Source organism: Zingiber officinale, chromosome 4A, assembly GCF_018446385.1.
Source record: "Zingiber officinale cultivar Zhangliang chromosome 4A, Zo_v1.1, whole genome shotgun sequence".
Lineage (NCBI taxonomy): Eukaryota > Viridiplantae > Streptophyta > Magnoliopsida > Zingiberales > Zingiberaceae > Zingiber > Zingiber officinale.
Genome location: NC_055992.1, coordinates 107,833,316 through 107,843,230, shown reverse-complemented (window position 1 = coordinate 107,843,230; position 9,915 = coordinate 107,833,316). Strand labels below are relative to the sequence as shown.

At 34.2% G+C, this 9,915-nt stretch overlaps 1 protein-coding gene and 1 non-coding gene across 6 annotated transcripts; one reads left to right on the top strand and one right to left on the bottom strand.

Annotated features, from left to right (window-relative positions):
- Nucleotides 1-1,733: 1,733 nt before the first annotated feature.
- LOC121970491 (protein MICRORCHIDIA 6-like) lies at nt 1,734-8,738 on the top strand. 5 transcript variants are annotated; one of them, XM_042521252.1, is made up of 20 exons: nt 1,734-1,839; nt 2,492-2,692; nt 2,768-2,845; nt 2,936-2,970; nt 3,151-3,223; nt 3,347-3,436; nt 3,514-3,589; nt 4,035-4,113; nt 4,243-4,377; nt 4,469-4,567; nt 4,838-4,939; nt 5,045-5,194; nt 5,475-5,567; nt 5,860-5,902; nt 6,055-6,166; nt 7,147-7,352; nt 7,611-7,720; nt 8,091-8,167; nt 8,276-8,318; nt 8,443-8,738. In XM_042521252.1, exons 2-20 carry the CDS (start codon nt 2,512-2,514, stop codon nt 8,584-8,586), a joined length of 1,926 nt encoding a protein of 641 aa, XP_042377186.1. In that variant the 5' UTR covers nt 1,734-1,839; nt 2,492-2,511; the 3' UTR covers nt 8,587-8,738. The 5 variants fall into 5 exon arrangements, with proteins under 5 accessions (XP_042377186.1, XP_042377185.1, XP_042377187.1 ...); XM_042521251.1 differs by having other exon boundaries at nt 1,734-1,843; XM_042521253.1 differs by lacking the exon at nt 1,734-1,839 and adding an exon at nt 1,855-2,023 and having other exon boundaries at nt 2,771-2,845.
- A 419-nt stretch (nt 8,739-9,157) lies between these two features.
- TRNAD-GUC lies at nt 9,158-9,229 on the bottom strand. The gene has a single exon. It is a non-coding gene; the product is annotated as a tRNA-Asp (tRNA).
- Nucleotides 9,230-9,915: the final 686 nt, after the last annotated feature.

The window sequence follows — 9,915 nt, the reverse complement described above, 5'->3', positions numbered from 1 at the left end:
GCTTTTGACAACTACATTGGAGAATTTAAAACTTTTGGAGCCAGATGAACCTTCATGTGAGCTTACCATATTGAGAGATCAGATTTCTCTAACCATAGAAGGTTTCTTTATAGATATTTTATAGCTTTTTATGCTTAAATAATTTTGGTTTATTTGCATAGTTTTGTTGTTTTGTTGATACCCACCTACTTTTAACAAGTTGCTCTTATCTAAAATTTGTGCCATTAACCCTTAGTGAACCATGAGTAATTCTATACTGTTTACTTTACATAAAATTTGTAATTTCAGCACAAACCTGTTAGCTTGGTATTTTAGAGCATTTCATTGTCAGTTAATTCTATTTGTTTCTCTAATGAAGAACCTTATATTTGCACTTAATCCTTCCATATTTCAAATCATCATGGGTCTTGGCTGGTCCAGATGATAAACCTGTTGGTTTATTCAAGTCTCTTTTTATTGTTGTATCCTCAAAGAAGTAAAATAGAATTTTTCATTATTAGGCATTGTACATTAATTCTCTTCACATTGGGCCTGATATGATTGACCCACGTTGGGCCTGATATGATACATATTAGGCCCACATTAGGCCTGATATAATATATAGTAGACCCACGTTGGACCTGATATGTATTATATCAGGGTCAACGTGAAAATTTTTATCTATTTTTTTATTATATTTTAACACATTCGATAAGTCAAAATAAACAATGGATAGTATATTTGAATTTTTTGCAACATCAGAACTTCACAGAAACTAAAATGAGTGCAATCTGAGGTCTCTAGGTCCATCAATGGATTTTGACCTAAACCTACTGTTGGATTTAGAGAGCTTTGATTGCACTTATTTCAATTCCTATGGATTTCTGAGATTATAAGGAGTTCAAATTTACTATTCATGATTTATATTAGCTTCTCTAAATGTATTAAAATGTAATTAAAAAATTAACTAAATTTTAAATGTCATTGGACTAATATGATTTGTATATCAGGCTTATGCTATGCATGGATGCAAATAAAAAAGAGGAAAGAGAGGAAAAGAAAAAGAAAAGAAGCTGCATACATAGGAGAGATGAGAGAGAAGTTAAAAAAGAAAAGAGGGAGAAAAGGAAAATGATAGAAAAAATTAGATTTGTCAAAAGGATAAAAAAGGGAAGTACATTTGAAAAAATATCTTTTGATAAATACCAAAATAATATACGTCTTTTGATCAATTAAGATTGTTAGATGCATCATTGGATAAATTGTCAAAAAATAAAAGAAGTTGCATGCTTAGGAGAGATAGAGAGCAGATAGGAAAAAGAAGAGAAAAAAAAAAATTAAAAAAAATTAAATTTATCAGCAGGATAAAAATAGAAATACATTTGAAAAAAATATATCCTCTGATAAATACTAAAATAATATACATTTTTTTTAGCCAATTAAAATTTTTAGGTGCGTTATTTGATAAATGGTTGTAAATTTATAAAACTGTTTTTTTTTTAAAATAAAATTAAAATAATGGCGGTTTTTGGCAGGGAAATGATGAGGCCACTCGCATCGCCTGTAATTCTGTAAACCTACTTTATTATATGCGGTCACCTGGAACTTGTATGCGGCCCTTCAATCCTCTGTACGCGTGGAGGATGAAGTACTGTCCGGTGAGTGGTCAAGTATTTGTCTCCTTCCAAGTAAAATTACTGATTACGCCACCCTTTTCTCGCTATATAAGGTCACTGTTTCTTAGGAGGGCATTTGTCGCGCAACGATCTCCTTTTAGAAAGGACATTCTTGGGGCTTTAGCAGGAAGCTTCACTAAACTTTGAAAAGTTGAAGGAATCATAAAGGGTCTTGTTTTGCTCTGTAAGTAAGTGTTGCTCGATTTTATCCTTTGGTGTTAATTATTTTTCTTCATTTCCAAGATTTTGAATCTGCTGAGAGAGTAATCACTCTGTTGAATGCGTCGTTTGTTTTCATTTATATGAGCGTTGCTGCATTGTGGTTGTACATTTTGAATGGGAGAAGGTAGAAGAAGATAGATGAACAGGTAATGAGGACTGCATGATCGTCTACTGATTTTGGCTCCCTCATGTTTGTTTTTGCTGCTTGCCTTCCCCTTTCCTTCCTCTTTCTGGTTATCCATCCAAGTAAACCAAGCTGAAAGGTGGGGAGGAAGGAGAAGACAGTCTTTTCCGTTCCTTTTTGTGTTCGCCCAGTTAACTTTGCAGAGAACAGCTTGTGATGGCCATCTCCATGTCGGTTCTGAACCTTAAGGATTAGACAGGTTTTGCACCAGTTACCGACTCTTATTCGACCGAGAATCTAAATCATAGAGTCGTAAAAGAATCATCTTTATGGAGAACTCCAGTTTGTTCGTCCTTTGTAATACTGCCCTTTATCTTGTTTGAAAATCTCTCTTTTGTAAGATATTGAGCATCTTTCGGGATGATCTAATGCTGACGCTTGATAGAATGTGCATCTTTATATAACTAATTATGTCGATATCTTATCTCAGGTGAGCTTTCTGAAAAGCAAATGAAATATACAGCATCCTCTATAGGTGCAACATATCAGACACCTTCTCTGAATTCCTGCATAAATGAAGCGATGATAGGAGAAGTTGTTCCCTCTACTGGTTCTTATGCTCCACTCAGCGGGAGATTCTGGAGTGCTGGGGACTATGAAGATCAACCGAACACTCAGTCAACGTCACATAGTAAGTTACTCTTTAATGGATTGATTTCTTCTCAAATTTATATAGGTTCTGATGAGATACTATGCTTGTACCAAGGAGATTTTGGAAATCGTCTCTGTGTCCATCCCAAGTTTCTACATTCAAACGCTACTTCACATAAGTGGGTCTTTGGAGGTGTATCCACTGTTTGCATCTGATCAATACAGTTTTAATTTTTCAAATTTTACTGGCTATCTTGCTTTATCTCTTTTGTTTGATTTCCAGCAATAGCAGAGCTTCTTGATAACGCATTTGATGAGGCAAGACCTTCAGCCTTCTCTATGAGCATAGCTTTCTCTTCTTGATACAGGAGGCTTATTTATATGTTTGAATGCCACAGTAAATTTTGTGGGGGTTTCAGTTGCATTAGTTTATGCTTTAGAAAGCCTTTGGTGAACTATGAGTAAATTGATAATATTCTAATGTTGCCTGTGATCCAGGTAAGTAATGGTGCTACATTTGTCAAAATCGATAAACTTAGTAATCAAGGCAAACCTTCATTATTAATTCAAGGTAGTTGTTATCAGATAAATATTTGTTTCTTACCTTTTTGTTTTTAATATTAAGAGGAGAGTGTTTTGTTCTCCTTTACTAATTTTCCCTTGAGTTTTTGACTTGATTTGATTTTACATCAAGATGATGGTGGTGGAATGGATCCAATACTCTTGCGGCGCTGCATGAGCTTTGGATTTTCTAATAAAGAAGCTTCTTCAAGCATTGGACAATGTATGGTCTTCTTGAATTTGGTCTTATCATTTTTTGCAAATATTATTTAATTATCCATGTAAAGTTCTATGTATCAGATGGAAATGGCTTCAAGACTAGTACAATGAGACTTGGGGCAGATGCAATTGTTTTCACTCGCTGCATGAAGAGAAGGTAGAGATTAGTTTAGATAATAAAATATAAAATAACTTGTAGTTCTAGTTTTTTTAGAATTTCTACAGTAGTCGTCAATTATCCAATCCAATATAATGAGCTTCTATGCCACCCAAACTTAGAGTTTCTCTCTAGTTCCAACCAACATGATATGAGGATTTCTAGATTTTCATGCTACTAAAAGATTAGAAAATATGTGGAAGATTAGATGATTTCTATGACGCTAACATAACTAAATATAATATTTGTAGATTACATGGATATTTTATTTCTAAAGCAATTAGTATTTTCTTAATATAATTTTTCTTTGTGAAGCATCTGCCTTTCTCCCTATTTTTGTCACACTCTGGCCAACTATTTTATGTTGATTTTTATCATATTTTTCTAATAATCTGTAAGACTGTCAAATGAAATCACTAATTTTGATTAGCATATCTTCTTTCAGTGTACTAACTCAAAGTGTGGGTCTTCTTTCATATACATTCTTGAGGCAAGAAGCTTACAATGATGTAGTAGTGCCTGCTGTAAGTCCAAGATAACATTTATTTGAGCTTGGTTTTATAGTTTTCACTTTTCAGTAGGCAATTCTAGATTTTTTTGTATTTTTTAGTTTATTGAAATCATCTACAATCAATATCTATTTGTTTTGGTAGGTGGATTACTCCTTTGATCCCTCCCATGGTGTATTGACCAAATTGTTTCATAATAGTGAAGAGCAATTCTTTTCCAATTTGTCTGTTCTGTTGAAATGGTCCCCTTTCCTCACGGAAAATGGTTTGCTAGAGAATGTAACTTTCCAATTTTCAATTTATTCTTCGGTACCATTCTGTTTCTTTGTCTTGGCAAACAGAATCACATTCATCTCGATCTACTTTGCAGTTTAACGATATGGGAAGTCATGGTACCAAAATAATCATATATAACTTATGGCACAATGACATGGGGGAGACAGAACTTGACTTTGAAACTGATGAAAAGGTTAATATTTTCATATTCTTGAAATTAAAATCTGCTGCATTTTATATTTCCATGTATGGACATATGTCCAAATATGTAATGGTTCCATTATCATGTTTCTACCTATATAACAAGTCTTCTTCCATGCACTTGTGATCCTTCCCAAACTTCAAATCTTGTCTTGCTGAACTTTAGCTGAATATTTATATAGTTTTGATGTATTGAGCCATTGACACTTATTATTAGTCAAACCTGTTGATCTAATTTAGTGCTTATATTTTCTGGTTTCAGGATATATTGATAAGTGGAGCGCCTAATCAAGTGCGTACAAATAGTATTTGTTTGCAAAAAACACAAAACCATATTGCAAGGAGATTTTGCTATTCTCTCCGAGTATTACTTTATATGTTCTACTTATTATAAGAAAGTCGTTTTGTGTTTTCTGAATACGCTTTAAATTATATTATTATTTCTAGACATATCTTTGTAATCCTGCAGGTATACTGCTCAATTCTATACTTGCACATGCCAGACAATTTCAAAATTATGTTACGCGGATGTGAAGTAGAGCACCGTTATATAGCCAGAGATCTCAAATACTGTGAATGTGTTAAGTACCGACCACATGTTAGTGGGAAGATAGAGGAGGTTTTTTCTAAACTGACTACATTGATGACATTTAAAATATTCCTTCATGGCTTCATCCTATATATGCTTAGCCATCAGATATTGGCTAATTTTTCATGTTAAACCCAAATTGTGAATTGTTTTATGGCTAACTTATTCTGATAAACTATAAACATGTAAATTCTTACCCTTTCATTATCAACCTCAAGTTTTTTAATGGATTCTGGTAAAATAATTCCTAAATATTTATGAAAAACACTAATTTTTAATTGTCAACATAATCATTTCTCTCACAATGCAGGCTGAGGTTGTCACCACCATTGGATTCTTGAAAGAATTTCCACATGTCAATGTTCACGGATTCAATATATACTACATGAACCGGTTGATTTTGGTAAAATATATGACATATGATGATTATGTTAGTTTGTTTATACTATAATCTTTGATTCCAATTAGTAATAAATCCTATTTGTTTTTGTTGATTTCAATTGATCCTACACTTCTATTTTGGTCAATTAAAAGATTGCTTCAGATCTATATTTAGAATTTTTCTTGTTCTTTTGCTAATTTGTATTTTTTTTTCATTTCATATGCATATTATTTGAGTTGTATTCTATATTTAATTAGTAAAGATAAGATATTTCTTGAATCTATTTATTTAAATTGTTATTTCACTTTCTCAGCCGTTTCACCATGTAGCAAGTCATAGAGGCAAAGGTGTGGTTGGTAAGAATTCTAATTCATTCTCGCTTTACATTTAGTCATTATCATTGCTACTTGTACAAAATTAGGACTTTCTAAGCTTCTCAATAACCTTTCATTGGATTTGGAGGTTATTGCCCCATTGGTTAAATTTTAATATTGTTTGACCTTTTTAGGTGTACTTGAGGCGAACTATTTAAAACCCACACATGACAAGCAAGGTTTTGAAAGATCAAGTCTATATGAAAAGCTCGAGGCTCGATTGAAACAAATGACATATGAGTACTGGTAATTTCTATTTTCTGACATTTTTTTAAGGTTTATATTAGGGTTTTGAAGGGGAGCCTTGTCGCAACGGTAAAGTTGTTGGCATGTGACCAAAAGGTCACGAGTTCGAATCCTGGAAATAGCCTCTTGCAAAAAGCAGGGTAAGGCTGCGTATAATGGATCCTTTATGATAGAAAGGGAGCCTTGGCGCAACGATAAAGTTGTTGCCATGTGACCAAAAGGTCACAGGTTCGAATCCTGGAAACAGCCTCTTGCAAAAAGCAGGGTAAGGCTGCGTACAATGGATCCTTCCCCGGAACTCCGCATAGCGGGCGCTTCATGCACCGGGCTGCCTTTTTTTTTTTATTATTATTATTATTAGGGCTATGGAAGAGCATCCTCAAGCGTGCATTGTTAGGTTGATCTCTTCCCTTGGTAGATGATAAAGACACAAATCCTTCCACTATCTTGACCATTAGAAGGGAGTGAGGGTACCCTCATGAAACCAATTCATAATATGAGTAGTACATTCTAGGCAAAATGAATTGGAGATCAGTTGACTAATCTATGGTAAAAACATTATTTATCCGTGACTATACACTCAAACTATCTACCTAGTTATGCTATTTGCCCTCTTCTACAAAAATGGAATAACTGAATGTATGTGGGCACAAAATACTAATGACAAAGTGTGATTTTGGTCTTTGTTTGTTGATTCTGAACATGCTGAGTGATGTGAAGGAAAATCATGCAAGTCTTAGAAAGTTACCGAGCTTTCAACTAACCAAAATTATAGATTTAGCTTCTATTTGTTTATATTTAGAATTTTGTCCTTACATTTTGCATTTTTTAGTATATTCACTTTGGTAGGTAATGCTCCTTGAGTTTGTTCTTCTAAAAGAAGTTAGAAATTTTCATATGCTTTCTTATGTTTAAGTTTTGGTTTGCAACTACTTTATTTTCCTTATACATTTTTTGGTGTTCATTTTTTGCCATAATAGGGTGCATCATTCCCATCTGGTTGGTTACGAGAAGAAAATTCCTGGCTCAGCTGCATATCAGTCTGTTGCTCACCCATTGCATCCTTCTTCTGGGTGTAGCATTATGCCCATCCCTGTTAATACCTCCACAACATCAATAGACACTACATGTATGGTTTCCATCCCTGGAAAATCTATCATCAATCACAATGCAAGTTCTGTGCTAGGTAAGTTCGACCTGTCGTGAAATTAGTAGTAGCAGAATTTTCCTAAGTGTTACTAATTACTTGTAACACATTTACAACAACACAAGTACCACCCAACGTATCTTCTAGTGGCATTATACTAAATAAGGATACTTTTAAAAATGAGGTAAATCCAAGTGGTGCTATGGCATTATACTAATTACTTGTAACACACTCAATTTTATGCTAGTTTTTTGGTACTCTCCTATATTATCTAGTTGCAATGTTGGGCTTATGTAGGAATGAAAAGAAGACCTGAAGAATCCATTGAAAAGAAGGAATCTCCTAGAAAGCAAAAACACTACAGTCTTGGGAAAGATGCCATAGAACAAACAAAATTTCAATCCGAGGTGAGTTGGGTTGTATTGGTAGAGAGGTGAAAACAGATTTTTTACATTTAAAGATGTTATTTTTATGAAATCTCATTCCATTTAGTTTTGAATCTCTGTTATTTTTTTAAAAAAGTTCTACTATATACACTTTATTCCTATTATAAATTTTTTCCCATCTCTAATCGATTTGTTTTTAGTATTATAGCTTGAATCTCTAGTGTTTATGATACAACATCTTTTAGTTAAATCTACTTATACTACATTGTAATTAGTTGTCACATGTTTTTGTTTAATTTCTTTATCTGTGAAGAGTATTGTGAAATGGATTGTCCTCCAGATAATCTCGACCATAAGAATTTGCAGCTGATACATATCAATCTTCTTGCAGGCAAGTAATTGCGCTGGATGGCAAAAAGGTGTGGATATAAAAGCCTTGATACAAGAAAATATCGAAGCGCATGAAGAGTGAGTGCAAGCTAAGCTGTTCTGTTTCTTTTATATCATGCTAGAACATATGGTCATGCCTTCTAAGTTGTTTGCTCACGTCTATATTTTTTAAAATGCTTTGCCCAGGTGCTTAGAGCATGAAAGAATACAGAAAGAGCTGTTGTGCAAGGTAACTTGATTCCAAGCTAGAGAATATATCACTTATTTAACTTTGCTTTAAGGCTATATGTTTAGATAAATTACATAAACAAAATTCCAATCGATTGAATTAGTAACTTTCAATTGTTCTACAGGTTGAAAAGCTTAAGCATGAACTCGAACAAGTCCAGCACCATTTCACAAAATTGTCTAATGAGCTCTTAACGAACGGAAGTAAGATGGAGGCTTGTGTGAAGTTTGAGAGTGACAACAAATTTTTGAAAGGTTTTTATGTATAGATAATATACATTTAGACTGATTCCAGGGAGACGATCTGTTATGGAAATCGGAGTTCCTTTTCTCACATTTTCCATTCCGTAAATGACTACAATGGAACGTGTAGTTGAAAGTTGTTTCTTGAGCAAATATCTAAAAAAATCTTTGCACATTAGTGAAGAGTTTATTTGGTTCGTAATAAGTATTATGGCTGATTGTACTGCATCAATAGGCTACAATCGAAGTGGAGATTGCTGCTCGATAAAGCCCCCAAAATAAAATAATTGGCAATCTAAACCCGCCGCCTATTTAGCCTCGTGGAATCTGACGAGGATTTCAGTGCGAGCGCCGGCGGGGGCAGCAGGGATGGCGTGCTCGCGCATTGGCTTCACGTGGCGCGGCAACGAGATCTTCTCTCCGGTTTGGCCCGCCGCGTCAACGGGCGCCGAAGCGGTGGCGCTCGCCGCCGCCTTCGCTGCGGTGCTCATCAAGTGGTGCCACCACCGTGCCGTGGCGGCGCACGCCGGCCGCGTCTGGGTGGGCTACGCGCTGAGCCGCTAATGCTTGTCAAAACAACACAAATATGAGTAAAAACGCCGTTGCCGGGGATCGAACCCGGGTCACCCGCGTGACAGGCGGGAATACTCACCACTATACTACAACGACTCTGATGGAATAATGTGTGATTTTAATATTCTTAAAAATATAACAATGTCATGAATCGTATAACTCTAAATTGATCTATCCAATTATTTTTCTATGTTTGATTTGTTGGCCGTGAGCTCATTTGGTTCGTTAATTCCTTTTGAGCTAAGTACGAAACTCATAATAAAGACATCCTACAAAGCAAACATATTTTAAACCCTAAACAATGGAACATTACCCTAATTTCTATGATATTGCTTCAACAATCAATATTAAAACAAAATAATCAATAGCAAGAAATTAACTGTCATTTGTGATTTTTTGACATTAAAGAAGCTATTTATGTTCAAGGTTGATTTTTTTTTTTTTTGATATCACAAATAGTTCGAAAGCTGTAAATGACATGTATTCTTTAACAAAGGGTGGAAGAATAGTTCAATCTCTACTCAGCTTAGTTGGCGATATTTTCATCTTTGTTTCATGTTTAATTGTTCCTAATAATCTTGAACACAATCACAATCAAATTTCACTCGGCTAGTTTACACTACCACACCTACACCTATTATATTGGGGCCTATCAAAATTTATATTATATATATATACATATAGTAAATATTTAAAATTATCGACCAAAATAAATTTTAATATTTATTTTAATCAAAATTTAAATTTTTATTATTCAAATTAAATTTGGTTAATAATTTTTA

Bases quoted from the DNA above. Each gene is read 5' to 3' on its own strand.
- LOC121970491 (XM_042521252.1), top strand. From the start codon at position 2,512: ATGAAATATACAGCATCCTCTATAGGTGCAACATATCAGACACCTTCT. The intron at 4,940-5,044 runs GTATTACTTTAT...GTAATCCTGCAG, and splicing joins GATTTTGCTATTCTCTCCGA to GTATACTGCTCAATTCTATA. The intron at 7,721-8,090 runs GTGAGTTGGGTT...ATCTTCTTGCAG, and splicing joins AAACAAAATTTCAATCCGAG to GCAAGTAATTGCGCTGGATG.